Source organism: Pocillopora verrucosa, chromosome 3 (genome assembly GCF_036669915.1).
Source record: "Pocillopora verrucosa isolate sample1 chromosome 3, ASM3666991v2, whole genome shotgun sequence".
Classification (NCBI taxonomy): domain Eukaryota; kingdom Metazoa; phylum Cnidaria; class Anthozoa; order Scleractinia; family Pocilloporidae; genus Pocillopora; species Pocillopora verrucosa.
This window is the reverse complement of record NC_089314.1, coordinates 8236969-8259761: the sequence shown is the minus strand read 5'-3', so window position 1 is coordinate 8259761 and position 22793 is coordinate 8236969. Positions and strand designations below refer to the sequence as shown.

General features: G+C 36.9%; 4 protein-coding genes across 16 annotated transcripts; 3 read left to right on the top strand and 1 right to left on the bottom strand.

The window, feature by feature from the left end:
* Positions 1-340: 340 nt before the first annotated feature.
* Positions 341-8382, top strand: LOC131782859 (uncharacterized). Of its 6 annotated transcripts, none has more exons than XM_059099593.2 (10): positions 350-411; positions 1896-1930; positions 2136-2441; positions 3701-3821; positions 4330-4494; positions 5288-5349; positions 5671-5717; positions 6150-6253; positions 6820-6879; positions 7303-8382. In XM_059099593.2, the coding sequence occupies exons 3-10, from the start codon at positions 2145-2147 to the stop codon at positions 7389-7391; spliced, it is 945 nt and encodes a 314-aa protein (XP_058955576.2). In that variant the 5' UTR covers positions 350-411; positions 1896-1930; positions 2136-2144; the 3' UTR covers positions 7392-8382. The 6 variants fall into 6 exon arrangements, with proteins under 6 accessions (XP_058955578.2, XP_058955576.2, XP_066020483.1 ...); XM_066164385.1 differs by having other exon boundaries at positions 387-411; positions 1807-1930; XM_059099595.2 differs by lacking the exon at positions 1896-1930 and having other exon boundaries at positions 341-411.
* A 2364-nt stretch (positions 8383-10746) lies between these two features.
* Positions 10747-19061, top strand: LOC131782866 (uncharacterized). Of its 8 annotated transcripts, XM_059099606.2 has the most exons (5): positions 10747-10883; positions 11274-11373; positions 12649-12850; positions 13444-14028; positions 18004-19061. In XM_059099606.2, exons 3-5 carry the CDS (start codon positions 12666-12668, stop codon positions 18458-18460), a joined length of 1227 nt encoding a protein of 408 aa, XP_058955589.2. In that variant the 5' UTR covers positions 10747-10883; positions 11274-11373; positions 12649-12665; the 3' UTR covers positions 18461-19061. The 8 variants fall into 8 exon arrangements, with proteins under 8 accessions (XP_058955589.2, XP_066020684.1, XP_066020682.1 ...); XM_066164587.1 differs by lacking the exon at positions 11274-11373 and having other exon boundaries at positions 10758-10883; XM_066164585.1 differs by lacking the exon at positions 10747-10883 and having other exon boundaries at positions 10917-11373.
* Positions 14055-14982, bottom strand: LOC136280000 (uncharacterized). Its single transcript, XM_066164589.1, has one exon. It carries the CDS (start codon positions 14980-14982, stop codon positions 14350-14352), a length of 633 nt encoding a protein of 210 aa, XP_066020686.1. The 3' UTR covers positions 14055-14349.
* A 1919-nt stretch (positions 19062-20980) lies between the features above and the next one.
* Positions 20981-22785, top strand: LOC131782853 (uncharacterized). The gene is made up of 3 exons (XM_059099585.2): positions 20981-21007; positions 21189-21858; positions 22052-22785. Exons 2-3 carry the CDS (start codon positions 21209-21211, stop codon positions 22491-22493), a joined length of 1092 nt encoding a protein of 363 aa, XP_058955568.2. The 5' UTR covers positions 20981-21007; positions 21189-21208; the 3' UTR covers positions 22494-22785.
* Positions 22786-22793: the final 8 nt, after the last annotated feature.

Here is a 22793-nt window from a genome sequence, read left to right as displayed (position 1 = left end):
TTATCAGCATCATCATATTGACTGTAACTTTCCGCAAATTTTAACAATTTAATTTTCATGTTCACTGGCTAAGGTTGAAAATACAAAAATCCAGAGACTCATGCAATGTCAAGTGGATAATGGCATTGTTAATTTTTAATGAAATGTTTTAAGCAATACTTATCATACGTTCAATTTTTAGATGAAGGTTCTTTGTCTGTTTACTTTATTGAGACGTTAAGAGCAAAATTGCTTGCACTCTTCGAAGGAAGAATAATAACAATATTCACTATAATTAATAATTTAATATTGATAATTAACATTAACAACACAATATAACTGGATTTCACTATCCGTTGTTAATTACTTCTCGTGATCTGTGCTCGAATCTTGCAAGCTCCAGTAGAGGACCTGAGAAGTGCCTCGCCTACGGTAAGTACACTATGAGGAACTATATTATTTTGAAAAGTTTCCAACGGTCACGGTCCGCTGAATTTGGCTGCACCAGCCGGCGAATTGCTTAAAAATCTTCTACGTATTCACACTCGCGTTAAGGCAATGATGTAATAAATCACAATTTAAGCCCTGAGTATTAAGTTTATTTCAAGCCAATTTAAAATAAAAAATGAAAAAAAAAAAAGAAAAAGAAAATAACAATGACAGTGGGAGACCAAATATAAATATAAAATATTTTTCTCGTATTTATTTCTTCAGTAGTAGATATTTACTATACAGACCGTTTTGACGGTCTGTATAGTAATATTGTGTGTTACCATCTTTTATTCCACCAGACTACGAGTAGAAAATACTAGAGCAAAAAATAGCAATCATATAAATAAATGGCAATTATACATAACTTAGAAATAAGTTCACAGCAAAATTCCAGTGTTTAAGCTAGCCAAGTTCACAACATAAACTTTAGAAGAGATAGCCTGTGGTTTTGAGTAATGAAAAGTATATAAATTAGGTTTATTACAAGGTTTGAGTTGGATTAACTGTACTGATTGGAGTATGCTTTAGGTTTAATGCAAATTCATATTATTTACAGTAAATGGTTTGAACCTACACTATTTCATATTATTTATTTATGACTAGCAACTTCCTTTCTAGTTTCAGTAACAAAAGCGATTCATTGTCTCGAGATAATTTTCAGCTTGCATGCAGCCGTGCTTTGAGAGAATTCAAAGCACACTCGTCGAAAGTGTTTATTTGAAAACGTTTTTCAATCCTTTTTTTTTCTGAGAATTCGTACCTGTTTCTTTAAATATGCATTGCTGCAAAACAAACATTTGAGCTGAAGTTTTTCATTCTGGCTGAACCCATACCTAGTGCTACTTTTTCTTGTATCAGTAAAATTTGCTTTAAAACTAGTCGTTTCACCGTATCTGACAACCTTTGTTCACTTTCTTTGTGAACTGGTGAAGGTGTAGATATAAACTTTTTAAACCGGGAGAGTAAAAATGATATAACTTATAATTTAATTTACTAAATAAATAATTAATAATGTGTGGAAAATCTGCGACGAATGCAGATTTTTTCATTAAAACACTCCGTATTATCACACTATACGTGGTGATTCCAATAGCCAGCAATGATTTCCTTAAAAAAACATGAAATAAAAATAAAAACAAAGAACCAAACCAACAGAGTAACCGACACACTTCTAGAAAAATGCGTCTTCACAGGACGTAGGTGGATAATATGACATTGTTAATTTTTAATGATATGTTTTGAGCGATAGGTATCATGTGCCCATGAAGAGGTTCTTTGCCTTGTTTACTTTATTGAGACGTTAAGAGCAAAATTGTTTGCACTTTTCCCTTGAAGCATTAATTCCCATATATTAAAAACACTCAAACTGGATTTCACTATCCGTTGTCAATTACTTCTCGTGATCTGTGCTCGAATCTTGCAAGCTCCTGTGGAGGACCTCAAAGGTGCCACGCCTACGGTAAGTACACTATGAGGAACTATATTATTTTGAAAAGTTTCCAACGGTCATGGTACGCTGAGTTTGGCTGCACCAACCGGCGAGAATTCCTTAAAAATATTCTACGTATTCACACTCGCGCTTAGGCAATGATGAAATAAATCACAATTTATGTATTGAGTATTAAGTTTATTTCAATCAAATTTTTGTTTTTTTATCTTTTCAGTAGAAAACCATGCATCTGCGTTATTATGGTGTGTTCATCGTCATGTGCCATGCACAGCTAACCCAAGCCATTGCGCAGTGCGTTCGCCCCACATATTCAGAGTATGGTCATCATCTTTCCAGTCACGTTATTACAACAAGTAAAACTTTCAGCATTACCGAGTGTGTGATGTTCTGCTTGAACGAGTCTCGCTGCAAGAGTTTGAACTTTCGTTTAAAAGATAAGTCATGTGACTTGAATTCTGCAAACAAACGTACTCATCCAAGGGATTTTGGTCCGAAAGAAGGATCAGTTTATATGAACAAGGTATGGTATTGGCGAATTCTATAAAAAGAAATTAAACGAAATAATGTTTATCTGGCAGTACATATCGAAAAATTATGCTATTTATTTCTAAATCCGTGATCCTCCCACAGTTATGCTGACTTGAGAGACGATAATGTTTTCATACATTTGTCGTCTCACTTTTTCCGCCTGTGATTGGCTCACATATAGAATCAGAAAATGACCTCGCAGTATCTTAATGTGTTCCTCACGTACGATTCAAAATTTCAGGTTCGATTAATAAAATCTCTATCCTTTTCGGTTTAAAAAGTGAGATTTCTGCCTCTGGTTCGGCCTTTTGTCCAAACTTGAGAAGAAAAATACTCTTGTATTAGGCTTCGTTGTTTCACGATTGCGATCAACTAGTGAATACATCCTTTCCCGAATAACCGAAAACATTTTGCAATTATTATATAGGATGCATCTGTGTTATTGACCAACCATATTTCTTGGATGGTTGTTTGTTAAAATAGGGCGTGGTACACGGGGCTCCCAAATATTAGCAACAGGGAAATGAGTAAACAAATAAACAAATGCGTGAATAAATAAATGATTGAATAAACGAAGCCATGTAGTCAATAACATATCAAAACACAACATAACAACTTTATTTATTAAATGTCGATGTCTTCAGCTTAGAGAGAGCTATTTGGGAACACTAAAAAATAATGGGAAAAAACAATTATAAAATGAGTTTATACAGGGTATTATAAGGCAAATTCATAATTCACTAAAAATCTAAAATTTATCAAAAGTTAAAATTTAAAAGTTACAGAGTTGTCGGCTAAAATATACAGAAAAATGCTAAAAATATTTTTCAAGGATTTGATATTGAATAAAATGCACCGACCGGTCAAGGATTTGTGCTTACATCACCGCAGGACAGGAGACGCTGTGACCCGAAGGTTAAGTCAGAATTTGGGTAGCGAGTAATTCTCATGGCAAAGTAGCCTTTCGCCCGAGTCGGGCGAGTAGTACATACGACATGTCGGATATTATGTTGTCGCGAACTTTGATAGAAAAGAGCCTCCTTAGCATAGGTAACATCCACAAAACGGTGCCCGTTGATAGAGGCCCGGGTCAGTCGCGTATTAAGAGAGTAAAATTGCCTCAAAGTAAGAAACAGAGGCATAGCATGTTGACGATGAAGGACCCATCACTAATCCGACCGCTATGAGTACGTAACCATAATCTATGATGGTTATTTCTGCCAATAACCATCTGCAATCTATAATCTACAGGATGATGGATTCAAATCTTGTTCAGAAATTCTAAAGAAATTGCCTCATGCGGAAAGCGACTACTACTGGATAACTATTGGAAATAGAGACGCACAAGTTTACTGTGATATGGAAAAACATGGTATGTACAAAAGGATAAAATAAAAAGCAAAGAGTAAATTGAACTTAAAAAAAAAACCTTAAATCTGCCTCTGGTAAGAGAGAAAGGTTACAAGTTCTGTTACTGTTTTTGCTCAGTGGCAGTGTTGCCTTAGTTGAGATTTCGGCCAATGCACTGAGGTTGAATTGTCACTTTTGCCAGAGATAGAGCCTTTGAGTACCTTTTCAATTTAAAAAATGAACAAATAAAGGTATATATTGAGGTTTTAGTTGTTTCTCGTTTACACATTTATTCATTTACTGTTTTTCTTTTTTCCCCCTTCTTGCTCTGAGAAACGTTACCAGCAAGGCTACCTACATCAAATTTCTTAAGCGTAAAATCGTGAAATTCCCTTTTAATGCTATCGGAAAGTTTATCACTGAGTAAGCGTCCTATCTAAAGTTTTCTCAGCTCGCGTTTATATTTATCGAACAAAGACAACGTTTATAAACTGAAATGCGGCTACATTTTGTATTTTGATTTTATGCAGGCGGTGGATGGACCTTAGCCGTGAGTATCAGCTCCAAGAACAACGATCATCTTCAAAACGCAGCCAACAACTGTCTCAACTCCGTACTGTGCGTTCCTTTTACGCACAAGAACCAGGGTAGAAAGTTGAGTGACAGTGATATACATGAAGTAGCAAAGGAAGAAGGTGAATTTGAAAAAAAGACAAATAGCGATAATGATAATAGTAACAAACATGGTAATAACAGTATGACATAAAGAGCGCCTATATTGAGGATTTGATCAATCCACATTCTGAGTTGACATATTGTGTTTGAATAGCTCTTTTTATGTGCATTATAACATTCTTATTTGTAACTCATTATAAATCATTGTCAAGACCCCTCCCTATTCAATGTTGCATTTTTGCAGCTCAACGATAACGGGAATCACCAATCATCAATTGCAGATTGTAAAGATTAGTCTTCTACGATTCGTAAAGCGGCCGGCGCTTCGCGAAACTCATCCAAGCTAGACCTTAGTCAGTTAACAAAGTGATCAGTGAAACAAGCAGAAATAACTGGTATTTTCAACGATCTGATAAATCAATTGGAAATTTTCTCTAAATGACAAAATGTGTCCTGTTTTTATTTATTTATTTTTATAATTATTTATTTATTTATTTACTTTACTGCTTAAAACAGCTAACAGGTTAACAGTAATGAATATAAAGGTTTTCTATTCCTGAAATATTGGTTTGGAATTCTTATCTGAGTGGGTTTGTCAAGTGAAGGAGAAGGCTGTGTATTCAGCTATGACTTTACAAAGCGAGATTAGTTATTCTCTATTGTTATGGTAACAACATTCAGACACGATCGGTCTTACATCTATATATCAAAATTTTGTCGTGAAAATGTAAGGGTATACACTTAAATCACTTTATAATGGGTAACGAAACACTTCTTTGCATTGCAGTCAAATGTATTTTTGCGTCCTTCCAGGAACTTTTCGGGTCGATGTGTTACAAAGTGATGGCACTTTCTTGCATACAGTATTTTATCGGGTAAATGTCTGATACTCATTTATTTGATCATTTATTCCATACGTTATTTTACGGAAGACGACTTCATGAAAAATGTATCGAAGCTGGAAGGTAACGAAATTTATTCAAAACCAATACGATGAGCGAATAATTGAACACAGAATGTTTCTAAGATGAATTAAAGCTGTTACTTCAATCTCGTTTCCTTTTTTATGGAATCAGAGCATGTCGTTGATAGCAAGAGCATGAATTTTTAAGTGGTTAGTTTAAGAATATGAAAAAGTAAAATAAGCTCGTCACGATCATACTAAGAATTAGTCTCGTTTTTTTCTTACTTTTAAGATACCCAGTGAGCAAAACAAATTCAACTCAACATGTCATCAGGGAAAGTAAGTTAACTATTTTTTTTTCCATTACTCGTTTTTGCCTTACTTGATTGTTGCATTTCAAACAGCAATACTAAAAGGCAATCTTAGAAAGTGCATGTACCACGAAAACAGTGGTATGGAATTTGGGTGTTTATTTAAATAACAAAAAGTGCTTCTCGTTGAAAGAATGAAGTTGACATCAATATAGCACAGAGCTGGAACACCAATTAGCGTGGCAATAAGGGAAATCGTTCCACATGTCAAGCTATACCCATAAACCGTCACAAATTCTCGACACTTCCCCAATTTATTATAGTTTAACGCATTTGAAGTTCTTTCTTAGTGTAAAACTATGAAAGACTAGCTGACCGCCTCAATTCCCAATGCGATATAGGGCTGTTGCTTGATTACTTATTCTGAAAAAAAAGAAAAAAAACCTTTCGTTTATTTCAGTTGTCCACGTATTATCATATCCCACTCCTATCCAAATGGCTGGGAGAGTAGCAGCTGCACAGGGATTGAAAAGGGATATCTCATCGCACCAAGCGACTACTGGGGTAAGTAAATATGTAAAAAGGTAAATGTGTTCGTGGACATGTAATAGTTTTGCGGATTGCGTATTCCCAGCGTGTGTAATAGCCTGTTTCAAGCGTTCAATGTGACAAAGCGGAGCGCGATCTTTAAACGGCACGATGATAAAGGCGGAACCAAAAACAAAGAAGGCTTGAGTCGGGGCCTGCCACGGGCCCGTTTCTTTTTGCTCCGCAGTTACTATTGCGCCGTTTACTATCGCGCTTTGTTTTACTTATTGAACATCTGGAACGGCCTGGCGTGTAAGTAAAACCCTCTCTTCCATTACGAAGGAAGAAACGATGGCACAGACCGTAGTAACCCTTGGAAGTATCCAAAGGAGCATGTACTTGCAAAGACAAAGGGGATCTTCAAGGCATTTTGGCTGACAGAAACTAAAAGCCAAGTAATCTCAATTGCTTACCAGAGCAAAGCATATAAATAACAGAAGCCATTCCGAGCAACGCCAGGAAATGCAAGCGATTAAGTTTCACTTTTCAGTATTTGAACACCCTTTGACTTACTGAGCGAATTTGTTCAAAAATAACTGTAGTTTTTGATGGACATGATAACAGCGAGTGCGGCGGCCAGCAATGGTCTTCGTCCCAGTACGGTGAGTAATGAAATTTCCACAATCATTTATTATTTATGATAATAAGCAAATATTACTGTAAATTTTTTTAAGCTAATTTACTGGCATCTTTGACTCCTTTCTCTTGACCAAACGAAATAAAGTTTTATTCCCCAATAGTCAGATAGACCGAGTTTCTTTGGATGGATCCAGGGAACAGCTCCATATGAATTTTTACAATTTATTCCTTAACCTTTTCTATGTTTTGCTTTTGCTTGTTAGTTTGTTTGTTTTTTCTTTTGTTTTTGTTTTTTTAATCTAGTTTTCCTTTACCTTTTCCTTTTTTCTCAGTGGTAGCTCGAAGAGTGTAGCATACTTTTGTTGATAATGGTTTAAAATATCTGATTTAAGACAGCCTTGATGCTTGACATATTACTTTTCCGTTAATAATTTCATCCCAAACAGGTAACAGAAAACGTGCCCTGTATGGTTACACAATTGGCGGCAATCGTGGAATATACAATAACTATGTGGGGATGATGTACGTTAAATAAACATTGGACAGGTGTTGGCATAGATAAGTCTGATGTGATATGTAAAGTTACCATGATTTACAAAGCCTTAAATCGAAAATTTATGAAGGGGAAAATTATTTCTCACATAGCGTTAAAGGGGACAAAACTTCTTTTACAAACAGTTCGCCGCAGTCTATAATCTATGGATTAACCGAGGAAATGTACCGATGATGATTGATAGAACGATTTATTGTAATTCCTATAAGACTTAAGAGTTGACTCCAGATCTATTGCTGATTAATCTATTACTGATTATAGTTAGTTGACTATCTGAAAAGAAGTTTGTAAAACGCTCTGCACTAAACGCCATAACGGAAATTGATTCCTGCCTAACAGATATCTTGAGCATGCAAACAGTAAATAACTCAATAAAAGAAAAAAAATACTTAGAATAAGTTATTAACTACGTAAATAGATAACTTGGTAAATCAATACAAAAAATTTGAAATTTGAACATAAATAAAGAAATGATTGCAAATACGATTGATAGGTCTTACTTATCTTAGTAGTGACGTATACTAAACACAGCGAGAGAAGACCAAGATTCGGGACGGCCATTAAACCATGAAAACCATGCATTAAATTAGCAGAGTGGAATAACTTAAAAGTGATGAGTTGCGCAAGCGCAACTTTTCTGAGAAGGAAACCAGAAAAAATCCAGTTTAAGTTAATGTTAAATCCGCCATCTTTCCCATCTTGTTGGACGAATTACAAAAGCTGGAAACCAACTGCAAATCCACGGTGCTGGTTCAATTTCTGTTATTTCGCGGTGCTTGATAAATGTAGGAAATTAACCCTCGCTACTAAGAGTGTCTTGGTAAAAAATAATTAAATTATATTAACGGAAGAATCATGTTATTGTATTACTAGGCTCAGATAATCAAACCGGAGGCATTCGCCAATAATTAATGCTATTTTTATGATTTTAAGGTTAAGTATTAGCGTCGTTCAGATTTCATTAAAATTTTAATCAGCTCCATAAGGAAATGATTTGATTTAACAACATTCGTTTATAGGCGAAACAGGCGCCATGCACTACATTTCATAGCAAACTTATTTTAAGTAAACTCCGTGTGTCGAATTCAAGTTCTCTCGTGATAGGGATTCTGCCACCCAAACGTTTATACTTCGCGCGCGCTCATTCACCTTTAATCTACAAAAGAAGGTAGGATAAATATAAGATCCCAAGATCTTATCATTAATTCTCCTTCCTGTCTGCCATACAATTCTTATGATGTTAGTTCAGAGAATTTGGTATTGGATCAACTAAATAATCCTCTCAATGCTATTTTTCTTTATTCTCGTCGCTTGTGTACTTGATATCGGAAGGATATTGTGAGGGGATCAGAAATTCTGTCTCGGTCATTCATGGGAGTCAAAGGGTTAAGAGAAACAGTATGTAGGTTTGAATATTCGAAAGTCTTTCTGTTTTTAACTGAGAGCTGAAGGAGAATTTCACTGCAATGAGTGAAGTATGGTTTATGTTTAATGCACCCATTCAATTGAGCATCCAACATCAAATTTAAACTGAGATTGCATCAGGCTGGGGATAAACAATTCAGGCGAAGGGAAACTTTCATTAGATAAGAGACTGAAGGTACGTAATAGCTTTCAAATATATATTTTGTCCTTTTTTTTCCACAAGTAGTTGATCATTTAGTAGGAGGCTTTATTTTTGTTTTCAGTGAGCACCCTCTAGCGAATTATCGACCCCGATATGTCCAAACCAAACTTAATCTGAACCAAAAGTCATCAAGGGATATGAAATGAATCATTGAAACTTGTTACTAAAAACCGACGAGCTGACAGGTAAAATGTAATAAAGATGATTGTTGATGGTAACAGCAAGGAAAAGCCGAAAATTCCACAAACCTTTGCAAGCTATTACCAACTGATATATAGGAAACCACAATCATGTCGAGTGTCGATGAAGATACAGAGCCGGGTTAATCACGATTTGTTATTCAATATATTTATTTGTTTCTCTTCGAGTCCAACAGATCCTTTAAGTGCACAAAAAGTAGAAAACTTGTGATATCAACGGAAAAAAAAGCAAACAAAGAAAATCAGTGCCTTTGTAAACAAGCTAATTAAATGTTAAATATATACGTAAATGAACACATGAAAAATCAATAATCATTAAATACATGGACGGTTGAGAGGTTGTTTCACTAATCTTTCAAGAGATTTGTAAACTCCACTTGTTTCATTCAAACGCAGCAAAAACATAGACAACTTTTTGGTCAGAAGTTACTAAAATCTAATAATCAACCCGGTACTTTCAAATTTCGCGACAAAATGCAAAACTTGTCCTTTCATTCATAAAGTTAATAAAATATCGGTCCCTAAGTGATCCATTAACGCCACTGATCATTTTACCTGCATCTCCACCGATGCATGCTCAGATATCGATATTTTTTGTTTATCTCACAGACAGAAAAATTTCAAAAAATAATTCTCACGGGCGTGCACGTCGTATTCACGTCTTTATCCGCAGTTCAAATATATGACTTTCATATTATGTTTTAATGTATAATGTTTAGGAACCTTGCGATGCCCTCCTAGATTTGTTTGTGAGTCGAACTTTCTGTCACACGGAGCTAGGATGTGGCCTGTTGTAAATTAGCCAATGAAAAAGCATCTTTGTTTTTCTTTTGCATAAGAGAATTTTGTATTCAATCAGAAAATAAAGTTCATTTACACGCATGACTTCACCTGTCGGTTTTTTGAGCAATTTAAGACAAGATCGTTGACAGCGTAGCGAAATGTTTTCCTGAAACAAAATTATCAACGCGCTGAAGCGTAGCAGAGGGAATATTAACCCTTTTACAACATTTAAACCATCGGGTTGAAAATGTTATAAAACAATTGGTTCATACGTCAGCTGAGCGTTCATCGAGATATGAAGCACCTAGGAAGTTGGGAAGTTTGGAACTCTTACGCATCTTTCGTGCTCTCCAAACTTCCCGCGTGCTTCATATCTCGATGAACGCACGATGAAAAAATGATAGAGGGCCCCTTTCTCTCCACGTGTCGAGTCTGACGAAGTTAATGTCAGTGTCGCTTCCGTTTTTTTCATTAAGCATGTCATTGAAAATTTCTGGCTCGATATTGAGAACGTCAAAAACCCGCTCTGCTATTCATTGTTATGGTGCGTAACAGTTCTGAACGCACGCCACGCAGTCTTAGAAATTTAAGTCTCGTTGTAAGCACGTGGAACAGTGCCATATATGGAGCGATAAAACTCGTGCCTCATACATGCTTGTTTGGTTATGTATAGATAAACGAAATCACTTATAAATGTCAATCAAATTTAAAATAATTAACGTATCGTAAAGTTTCCAACAGATTCTAAACGGTGGTGCAAATCAAACAAGTGTCGTTTGAAAGAATGATCACGAGTTCAGTCGAAAAATAATTCCTATCTGAAATCGACAACAATAGATGACGAATTATCGGACCACGTCTCCGGTGAGGTCTTTAAGCGACCTTAGGCACAATACTGTTATTTAGACACGATAATGATGAAATGCGAAGGTCAAAGCTAAAGCTGACAAGAAGCCTCTTACATTCTATGGAAATCCTTTATAGTCTGAGCCATATAATTCGATTTTATTTTATTGCTCGATAACCAGTTCCAACTTTATAGGCAATTCACGTGATTTAAATTGGATAATCCACAACCAATTCCGATATGTAAGTACAAACCGCTCTTGCGTGGCATAATCGAAAAGGATTTAAACATCTCATAGATTCAGTGATATGGTGTCCAAAATAGTGCTAAACTCACATCTAATGCATTTGAAGCCTCATTCCGACCGTATCGAAGATATTTTGTGATGTATTGCGCAATGATTTAAGGTTATTTAGCGGACAGGAAGATGGATAAAATCATATTCCACGAAATTAGATGAATCCAGGGAATTTTTTTCCTCGTTTCTAATTACAAAGGAGGACCAAGGTAGGTCAAATGAAATGTTTTGTATAACCTAATAAGGGGTAACAGATCCGTTTTCGAGAAACGGGGAAACCCCTAAAGAACTAACTGATAGGGGAAGTCGAACACCTGCGGAAGTTCATTTGTAAATTATTTTTCAGTTAGTACTATCAGGAGTAGATTGATCTAAAAGCTGGTAAGATTCTGCGATTATCACTTTTATTTTAGCGTAGTTATTCTGCTTGCCACATATAGGTATTCATATTTGGAGTTTTGTCTCACTTGTTAGATGTGCTATCTATAAAGGGAAAGGAAACAAATATTACTTTCCTGAAAATGAGTCCACCAGTCAGGAATACAATAGAGCATACGAAGTAGGAATTGTAAGTAATTCGGCCACTGCAGTTCACTGCTTCGGAAACATAGCACGTACTTCACCTCATCAAGTAAACACAATAAGAAAAATATTAATTATTGTTTTGATCGAGGCTAATGTATTAATTTTGATTACTTGGTAGAAGTTTGCGATTTCCACGATTTTATTGGATCTATGATATGATGGCGTAGACCTACAAAAAGCTAGGAAGAAATTTATAAAATTTCGGAACCCACAAGAGATAAAAGTATTCCATAAAACATGTCTGTAAAGAGGCAACGTACTAGTACAATGCTGGCAAAAGAAATTGCAGTAGGCTGAAGAAATAGGCCTCTGCACACCATCCAGAAGAATGCTTGCATCTTTGATTGTAGTGACTCCAAAAACGTAAACATCTTTGTCAAGTTTGAAACGGGTTGTTTTGCTATTTTATTGCTGAAGTTGTCATCATTACCGCCTCACAGGTGAAACACGCTTGACTTGAGACTTACATTCGAATTACTTTTCTTCCAAATAGGTTCGTAAAGTAAAGAAGTTTTTCTCTTTAGTTAATTTCCCTACCTTATCAGCGAGAATTGATCATATCTATATTTAGGAAATTCGTTTTCAAACGTTCGATGTAAATTTTAGGTTCCATATTTTCAAACAAATTTAATGCATAAAAAAGGTAGTTTCCTATCCTATGAATTACTGGAGCCTAGGTCAACTATACACGAGTCTCTAAAACCAACAAGTCCTCAATTACCACCGGAAAAGAAACAAAAATTGCTGTCTAAGAGTTGTATCCAACCACCCATCCATCTACTAATTCATCCATCAATCTGACCACATTTTTTATTTTTATGCCTGCCTGTTTTTTTAATTTCCTTTTTTATGTTTTTTAATGTCTGGCGATATATCAAATAGGTTTTCAACTCTTCCAGCTACATCTGATGAAAACATGTCTCTTAACTTGGCTGAGGAACAAGATGAAGGACCCGCAGGCACCACGTGGAACTCGGGTATACACAAATCAATTGATGGGCTCACATCTTGTGCAACACTCCAGCAAAGATCAGGGATCGGGAAGGAAATCAATCTAATTTTCAGCAAGAGAAAGCAAGACGAAATTATTAGAACAGCAAGGTAACATTCGTACAAAAACCATCTTTCTTTCTATATATTCAGCCAAATTCACTCGCTCTTTCTTTTTATGAACAGATTATGTACTACAGAGAGTATACTCGGTATTGCATGAATGACTGGTCATCTATGTTGAGACAAATTTATACTAACTTATCTATTTATTCTTAAACTCATTTATTTATATCTCTATTAAATAGGCCGGATAACTTGGATGAGAATACTAATAAAATGGTTGAGTTTGAATTCAATATAGATAAGCATTCAAAAATCGGTGGGCAGATAGTACTATCCAGGTAAAGAGAAAAAAAAATTCAAAATCTTTTCAATAATCCATAAAAAGATGTCTGATAGATAACTTGTAACCCATCTTACTGAGAATCTCCCATGTAAAGTAATAATCAAGGATTATTGCAAAAATTGGGAACAGTCGACAGTATTTGAGGAACCGCTCGCGATCGCGAATTATTGTTTGATTAACACCCTCGGCCTGTAGCCTCGGGTGGTATTTAAGACCTTGGTCACAGTTTTTCCTGAAACGGATGTTCCGGCTGGAGATTTAACATATATGTATCTGTCTCTTTGTCTCATGCAAGATTTCTACGCAAAATGCCATTTGCGTCGCCTGAGCACGTAGACATCGGAAAGCGAGCCCAAGCCGAGAAACTAGAAGACAGGCAACTTATCCTTCCAAATGGGGTTAGAATCAAATTTGAGCACATTGTAGCCCTGGCGGGGGATTTCTATGGTATACCGAAAGCACCCATCATCGATCCATTTGACGAAGAAGACGCTGGCCGTCATAAGCGCTTCATGGCTGCCTTCAACACAATGGCGCGTGCACCTGACGATGAAGTAGAAGAGTTGCGCATGCTCATAGCTATTGCAGATAAGGACACGGAGACTAGAAAACAAGATGAGATCACAGGTGGTAAATGGATCGGTGGTGTCCCGGTGAAACCAGGGCGAATGCTTAAGTTGGCCATGAACAACCATGATCATTTTCTACCACACGCCAGAAGCGCTTATCTGACTGGTCATCAGTTGGCCTTGGGGAAAGCAAGAGAAGCGAGTCAAGCAAACACAGAAGAAGAGAAGACCAAACTTCTTCATGAAGCATATGCCTTGGAGGCGTTTGCTTGTCACTTTCTTACTGACAGCTTTGCAAGTGGACACATCAGGTATGCCAAAAATACGCGAAATAACATCAAGTAGAGCTATATTTAAAACTCCATAGAACTATAACTTTACTTATTTTTTCTTATTTTCTTCATAATCATAATCATCTTTATTGAGGAAACTTTTTCATAAAAGATATGGTTTTCAAAAAGGACCTCAAAACTAGATATATATAGTAAAAACAACAAAGCTATAAAATTGCAAAGGGATTAAAAAGATACAAAAAATGCACAAAATTTAAAAATAAGTATAAGTAAAAATTAAACGTAAGTAGCTATATTAAAAAACTTAAAAACATTACGTTTAAAACTATTTACATTCCTTTAGTCTTTGATCGTCTGACTGAGGGAGTTAAAATCGGAAACGGCATAATATTGTCTTATTTGCTTCCCCCAATTTCTTTTGACACGTGGTAATCTAAAATTGCCTTTGTTACGTGTAGTATGCCTATGAAGTACGTCTTGTCTAATCAAGTCTATATCGTGATTAATTAAGCCATTGATGCATTTGTATACGTGTACACACCTTCTTTGAAATCGCCTTTTCTCTAGAGACAGCCACTTGAGAACGGCTAATGCCTCAATGGAGGATGAGTACAATGGTTTATTTAAAATAACTTTAGCGGCCTTATTTTGCAAAACATGCAAGCTAGACATAAGGGTAATATTATGTTTATCGCCCCATACAAGATCAGCATATTCAAAAAGGGGTATAACAAGACTTTTATAGAAAAGTAGACGCGCCCTGAAAGGTAATAAATGCTTTATACGCTTGAGAAGCCCAAGCCTCTGATTGATTTTCCCAGTTAGGTGTTCAATATGATCAGTCCATCTGAAATCCGAAGATATATGTATACCGAGGTATTTAAAGCTGCGAACATTACTTATACTATGATCTAAAATTGAGACAGTCAAATCAACTTTGCTTTCTTGTTTCCTATTACTACCGATAAGCATGCATTTAGTTTTGTCCAAATTTAAAGTCAGTTTGTGATCATGAAGCCATTTCGCCACACCCAGTAAATCGTTATGTAACTAATCACTCAACTCCTTTGAGGATGTACCATTAATTAAATAACAAACAACAGAGACCCTTAAATGCTACCCTGTGGCACCCCATGCGTGACTGGAAGTTCCTCAGATAACTCATTTCCACATGAGGTGCACTGTTGTCTACCAGTTAAGTAAGAACGGAACCAATGAAGAGCTGTTTCAGAAAGGCCGATCTCGGATAGCTTGCATAACATTATTTGATGGTCTACCGTGTCAAATGCCTTGGTCAGATCGATGAACATAGCCCCGCAAAGCTTTCCTTGTTCCATGTTTAAGAGCACTTCATCAGCAAATGAGGTCAAAGCTGTTGTAGTTGAGAAACCCTTCCGGAAACCAAACTGCTTGTTGGACAATAAATTATTGGTAATCAAGTACTGATACAACTGCAAGTGTACCACTCTCTCCAAAATCTTGCTTTGTGTAGGGAGGATTGAGATGGGGCGGTAGTTGGAAGCGTTAGTCCTGTCACCTGACTTAAATATTGCCGTGATTTTCGCGCATTTCCACAATTTGGGAAATTGACTAATGCGAATTGAGAGATTCAAAAGTTTAACAACAGATGGTGCAATTGTGTGAGCTGAGATTTTAAGAAGTCTTGCGCTAATTTTTTCAAGACCAATCGCTTTGTTTGCTTTCAATGACAAAAGCTGCTCAAGCACAAAAGATTGATCCAATTCAGTCAACTCGGAAAACTGGAAAAGCGGGTGTTTTGAAATGGAGTTTAAATTCAAGACGGAAGTCTGTATTATGCTTGCTAGAATTCGGCCAATGGAAGCAAAGAAGCTATTCATTGAAGAAGCAATGGATTGGGATGTTATATGCAGAACACCATCAGAGATAATACACTGAATACTCTCTAAAGATGAGTTCCGATTGCATGCTTCGTTCACTGCTTTCCACACCTTTTCTGAGTCACCCTTGGCTTCCTCAATCATGTCACAGTAATATTTAGACTTGGCAGTTCGTACTAAGCCATTAACTTTGTTCCTAAGCTTTGCATACATTGAACAATGACGCACCGAGTTCGATTTTCGCGCCTTTCTATGCGCCCAGTCACGTTCTTTCATAGTATCACTTATTTGACTGTTCATCCATTGACACGCCTTCTTTTTACTGGTGCTTGTTGATCAGCAACCTCCGAAAACATTTTATTCCACGTAAACAAGGCATCGTCGACGTTTTCCTCGCTTTCAACAATATGCCAGGGAATATTCCTAAGATCATCATTAAATAAAGTCGGATTAAAATTCTTATAGGAGCGATACTCGAGTGTTCTCGGTTTAGTCTTTGATGTAATACCAACTTTAATTATGCAAAATACCAGAAAATGGTCGCTAAGCGGTACCGGAACAACACCAGATTTGACAATGCGGTGTTCATTATTAGCAAAAACCAAGTCCGCGAGGTGTCAGTTATGCGCGTCGGTTCTTTTATTAACTGAGTGAAGTTGTAGGCCCGCGAAAAGTTAAGAAGTTCTTGTTTATCTCTTTTGGGCAATTTAGAGCTCGCCATCATGTCTGCGTTTAAATCGCCTAGAATTACCACATCCGATTTTTCCAGATCCACAGATGACATACTCTCATGTAGCGAAGAAATAAAGGTCTGAAAGTCAGAATCCGGTGCTCTATAAGCGCAGCAAGCGAGTGTTGGCTTGCATTTGTTTCTAATCAACTCAATCCATAAACACTCCTGACCGCCAGTTTTAATATCATTCCGCAGGCGAAAAGCCAAACCCTCTCTCACATAGATAGCTACACCACCATATCCCTCTTTAATGCCAGTGCGATCCTGACGAACGCACACGAATCCAGGAAGATTAATTTCTGTGTCGCAAATATTCCCATCCAACCATGTCTCGGATAGAGTTAGAATGTCCACTGTTTTACTATCGATTCCCTCAAGGCGCAAAGAGTCGGTCTTGTGTACGAGACTTCGTATGTTTGAGTGAGCAATTTTTAGTCCACGAGTGTTCCTTATGTCGTCTAGCGTCTGGTAGCCGGGGTTAGACTCGATATCGCAGCCAGAGCAATTAAAGCTAGGGCGAAACAGGCTCGATGAAAGAGCTTACAAAGCATAACAGCTTTGAGCGAATTACTAAACTCTTTATCTCCGGACGGATTCCTCTGTTGACGTAAATTACCCGCAATTTCAGTTCTGCAGCTCACTTTTGAGACAAAATACACATCACTGTCGTTTAGAAAAGTGCTTTTCTGCAGATAAAAGGACTTGTAGTTTACAAAAGACACATAAATGCAGAGAAATATACAAATGTTCGCAGAGAGCCTGAGTTTGCATCCGGCCGCGATGCTAAAGATGAAAGAAGATCTTGTTTTTTCGAAGTTTATAATCTGTATTGATTTATATGTGGTATAAAGTTTAGTATGTTTTAGTATCCTTTGTGTGATGTGCAAGCATTTATAATTTCAGATGTATTTTTTTTGGGAGATTATCTTCTCCTGATAAATGTTTAATTTACAGACAAATCGTGCTGATTACTTTGGCAGTCTGTGAAGTAAGATAACGACGTAGGTCGGCTGTCAATTATTTATTTTAAAAGAATATATGGAGAGGGAAGTGACAAAAAAAGCAACAAGAAGGAGAAGAATTAAATAGCTCATCCGAAGTAAAGCCTTTGTCGAATGTTAATGAAATTACTGAGGCCCAATCTACCAGAAAACGCCATGTATTACCAAATGAATGTTTTGGGTTGTCGTGATTATGAGTGATCCATATAAATCTGAAACTGTTTAATACTTCCGAATGACTCATCAGGTTTGCCTAGATCATAGTTTTATGTTTTCAAGCAGGTCAGCCAGGAAAAAAAATGGCAAGGAAAGTTCCTGCAGAAAGAAGCTTTTTCTAAAAACCCGTTTTTCCATATTCCATAAGTATCATTTTCATTGAATAATATTCTTTTCATCTCAGGACACCAAGAGCAGAATTAGGAAAAGCAACCAATCTCCATGTAGATGGTCATTACCTGAGTAAGTGTATGCACGATGAAGACGGGAAGTTTGGCCTGCGAGTAACTAATATCAGAGGAGACAAGTGGATTGCTTATGGTGATGGAATGCTTCATAAAAGCGAAGACAATTTTAAACATGTTGTCGAGGCTATTCAGAAATCAGTCAACCAAGTGTATGAAGCCTACCAAGACCCTAATAAAGTTATCAACATCGCTGAGGTTACCAATATCATCCCATTTGTTGACAATGAAGAGAAAAACAACTATCCTTTGTTCCAAGTGAAGCCGGATGGAAAACTACACAGGCGGTCCAACATAAATGATCTGCAAGATGCCAATACAATCTCTAATTGGCGGGGGCTCTCGACAGTGACGAAGCTATCAGTCCAGTACAAACCAAAAAACTCAGCAATATAAACTGATGAAGACTTATTTCAGCACACTTTTCAGTGCAGAGGGCACTAAGTGCGTGTGTGTGTTTTTCCTTTTATTTCGTTTTTATTGTTTTTTTTTTCTCTTATTATCCTTAACTAGGTTAAATAAATTTTATAAAATATGTGTGAGAATAACATTGAATTCCGTTCAATTTAACCAGTAATTTTGGTAAGTGTTTTGGAGACATGTTGTTTATGATATTTATACTAAAAGTGGCTGGAGTATACCGAGGTGGAGAGTGAGCACAGGAGCTCTTTTAGCACCGTCTTCTGCCATCCGGCCTTAAAAGATGGCGAGTGTGATAATTAAACTATTCAATTTGCGTTCTTTTTAAGAATTTTGAATCTGCTTGTCTAGCTTTAAGCTGTAAACTATCAGTCGTTTAAAATCGTAACCTTTGCAGTAGAACTAAGCTCTACATTTATCCTGAGCACATATATTCTACAGTTCCAAATGTTGCGCAAGAGAAATTCATCGACTAAAAAAACATAACTATGATAATAATGGTCTTTTGCAAACCTCAGTCTTCATAGGAGCAATGTCGAAAGCAACGAGTAGGCTAATAAATGTTGAACAAATCGAACGAAGTAACTGTCTTTCTTGTTTCATTAATTCACTCGCTGCTTTAGACATTACTGATCTTAGCAATGCTCAGAGTGTTCGTCAGACACAAAACTAAAAATTTCCTGGCTCCCCGAGATAGAGGTTCGAGTTCTTTACAGCTCAGTGGTAGAGCATCACATATGCGAGGCTCAATTTTAAAAAAAATAAAATAACAAGAATAATAACTTTAGATAATTCCTCAGAAGCTCTCAAAAGCATTTCAATTAAAAGATGAGAATTCGAGCACCTCATCTTGGGAACTAATAACAAACTTCCCACATAAAGGCAGGTTATTTTAACATTAATACTCAAGTAGGTTAAGTCCACAGGAAGAAAAATTATTATCGCCATGATAGACAAAATACAAGTGAACACCGATAAAATGTTATTGCCGATTTTAGGGGTAGAGAATTTCTCAAATAAAACAAACCTAAAACGCTCTAAAATCTCCTTGCGGACTCAAAAAAAAGACTCTTTCTCAAGATTTAGTCTGATATTTCTGCACCTTGCTTTTTCTGGAGATCTATAGAGAGCCGCTTTCCTTCCACGTGTCGAGTCTGACGTAGTTTAGGTCAGCGTCACCTTCGTTTGTTTTCAGTAAGGATGTCACTGAAAATTTCCGGTTCGATATTTAAACGTCAAAAACCCGAAAAAATTTAAAATTGTATTGACTCATCAATTACAATCGGCAAAACTGTGGGTCCTAAACAGTGCTACAAATCAAACAAGTATTATTTGAAATAATGATCAAGAGTTCAGTCGAAAAATAATTCTTGTTTACATCATTTTCTGAGAAACATACGGCAATACATGTCGGATTATCGGACCATGTCTTCCGTGAGGTCTTCAAGCGACCTTTGGCGTTGCCTCCGAAAACAATACCGTTATTTTGAAACGATAATGATTAAACGTGAAGCTGAGAAGCTGAAGCTGACAAGAAGCCTTTTACATTCTATGGGAATCCCTCATAGTATAATTCTGTAGCGGCCGACACGAGCGAAAAAAAAAAACGACAATTATGAGTTTCGCTAGTGAAGACGCGAGGATGTATTGTACGGAAAAGACTTGAATCGTTTATTAGCGTAGTCGAGGTATCCAAGTACTTATCGTAAAATAACAGTCCCACTTGTAAAGGTTTGACCAAAACGAACTTTCAGATAAGGTGGGCAAAAGGCGCTTTTCGATAAACACGTCTTATCGTTAGCCCAACATGAGATAACTAACTAAAATGCGGTTCTGGGTGGAACTTAAAGATCACGTCCCTAATGGACAAACAATAACGTCGCTACTGCGGTTTAACACGAAACAAACTTATAACAAATCAATGTCCAGTAGCAAAGGCGTGGCAGCCATTACAAATTCTATTTTATTTTATCCCTCGATCACCAGTTCCAACTTAATAGACTTGGATTAATTGGATAATCCGCCACCAGTTGCGATACATAAGTACAAGTCGCTCTTGCGTGACATGATCGAAAGGGATTTAATATCGAAACATCTCACAGACTCAGTGACATGGTGTTCAAAATAGCGCATAACTCGCATATGATGCATTTGAAGCCTTATTCCGGCCGTATTGAAGAAATTTTGTCTTGTATTGCGTCTTAATTAAAGTTTATTTAGCTGAAAGGAAGACGAATGAAATCAACTTCCGCCAAATGAGAAGAGTCTGGAACATTTTTTTCCTCTTTGCATTGTATTTACAACGCTGGTCCAAGTGTAGGTCATGCACGTCAAAAGAGATGTTATTTAAAGCCTAAAAAGGGATTAACAGATCGGTTTCAGAGATACGGGGAAACCCCTAAAGAACTTACTGATACAGGAAGTCGAACACTTGCGTCTCTATAAGACTGAGATATAAATTAAAATTTAATTTGTACTTTACTTTTCAATCAGTAAAATCACGAGTAGATTCATCTAAAGCTGGTAAGATTCTACGAATATCACTTTTATTTTAGCGTCATTACTGTTCTGCTTGCCACATAGGGTATTCTTATTTTGAGTTTTGTCTCACTTGTTAAATGTGCTATCTTTAACAGTTCAAGACCTTTTAGACGTAATGGACATTTGAGTAAACATATGTCAATTCCAATCTGTTTCTCATTAGTCAGAAACGACACCGTCAACATGGAGCAGACGAAACCAATTGATGTTTATCACCATGGAAAAGACGTGGTGGATTTTGCGCCATTTGAACACAAGCACATAGGGGATAAAGTCTGCATCACATCCGAAAATATGGGCAGACTAAACAGCCTCAAGCTTCCCAATGGTTTGGTGTTATCTTTAGGGCAAATTATAGCACTAGCGGGAGATTTCTATGGTGTACCCACGCAGCCGATTATCGATCCCTCAAATCAGACTAACGATGATCGTTATAGGCGCTTTATTGACGCTTACAACTCGCTGGCACGAGAGCCAATGGAAAAGTTGCAGCCAGAGTTGAACAAACTTTTGGCTGCACTGGAGCACGAGACCCGTAACCTCAAGAGCCTCAAAGATAAATTGTGGGATAAAATCACTGGGGGTAAATGGATTTGGTTTCTGCCGGTCAAACACGGACGCATGTTGAAGTTAGCTAAAACTAATCACGACCATTTTCTTCCCTACGCCAAAGAAGCCTATCTAACGGGTCACAAGCTGGCATTGGACAAAGCTAGAGAGGCGAGTGATAAAACGAACGCTGAAGAAAAGGAGAATCTGCTACACGAAGCCTTATCACTAGATGGGTTTGCCTGCCATTTCCTGACTGACAGCTTCTCGAGTGGACACATTCGGTATAAATCACTGTTCTTATTATCATTATTGTGATCGCTATGCTGTTCTTATTGAATTTCTCGTTGTCATCTATGTATGTAATGGGTATTGTTCATGTTTTGGTTTTGTTAACAGTCTCTTCAGATTTTTGTTTGAATAAAGTACAAGAAGAAAGGAAAAGAAAGTATTGCTTAAATGAAATTCTGTTTTCAGGACACCGAGAGATGTCTTGGCAAGGGAAATTAATCCACGCAATCTTGGTCATTACTTGAGCAAGTGTATGCACGACGAAGATGGAAAAATGGGCCTCCGTGTGGCAAATAAAAGAGGAGATGGGTGGGCAGCATTCGGAGATGGACTGCTTCTCAATGAAGAAAACAAACAAAACCTAAAGTTTGTGATCGAGGCTGTTGGGAAGTCAGTTGACCAAGTGTTTGAAGCTTACAATTATCCGAGGAGAGATCTCAATACCGCTGTAGTCACCGACATCATCCCAATTCTTGACGAAGAAGATAAAAATCATGCCCCTCTGTTCCAAGTAAAGGATGGAAAAGTGTATTCGAGGTCCATACTAAGCTTCTTTAAGCAGAAGGTCGCGGCTACGAAACGAAAGGATGCGGTAACATCTCTCAAGATGCGAAGTTTAACATTATGAAGAGGAAATCAATACGGTCATTTTTAAAAAAAGGGAACTTTATGAGAAGCAATATACGGGTTTGAGTCCCCTCGGCCCTGTTTTGACTTTTTTCGCAGCGAAAGAAGTAAAATTGTGATCGATAACGGTATTTTATAAATACGAAGTAATTTCCTTTTGTGAAAAAATTTACTATTTTGCGAAGTACTTCATGACTGAGGCTAATTCACAGGGTAGCCTTCTCTTTATTACGTATTCTACAAAATTATGTAATTGTAATGATTTTTATACCTTTTCTTAATGACTTAGTTAGGCCTTGAG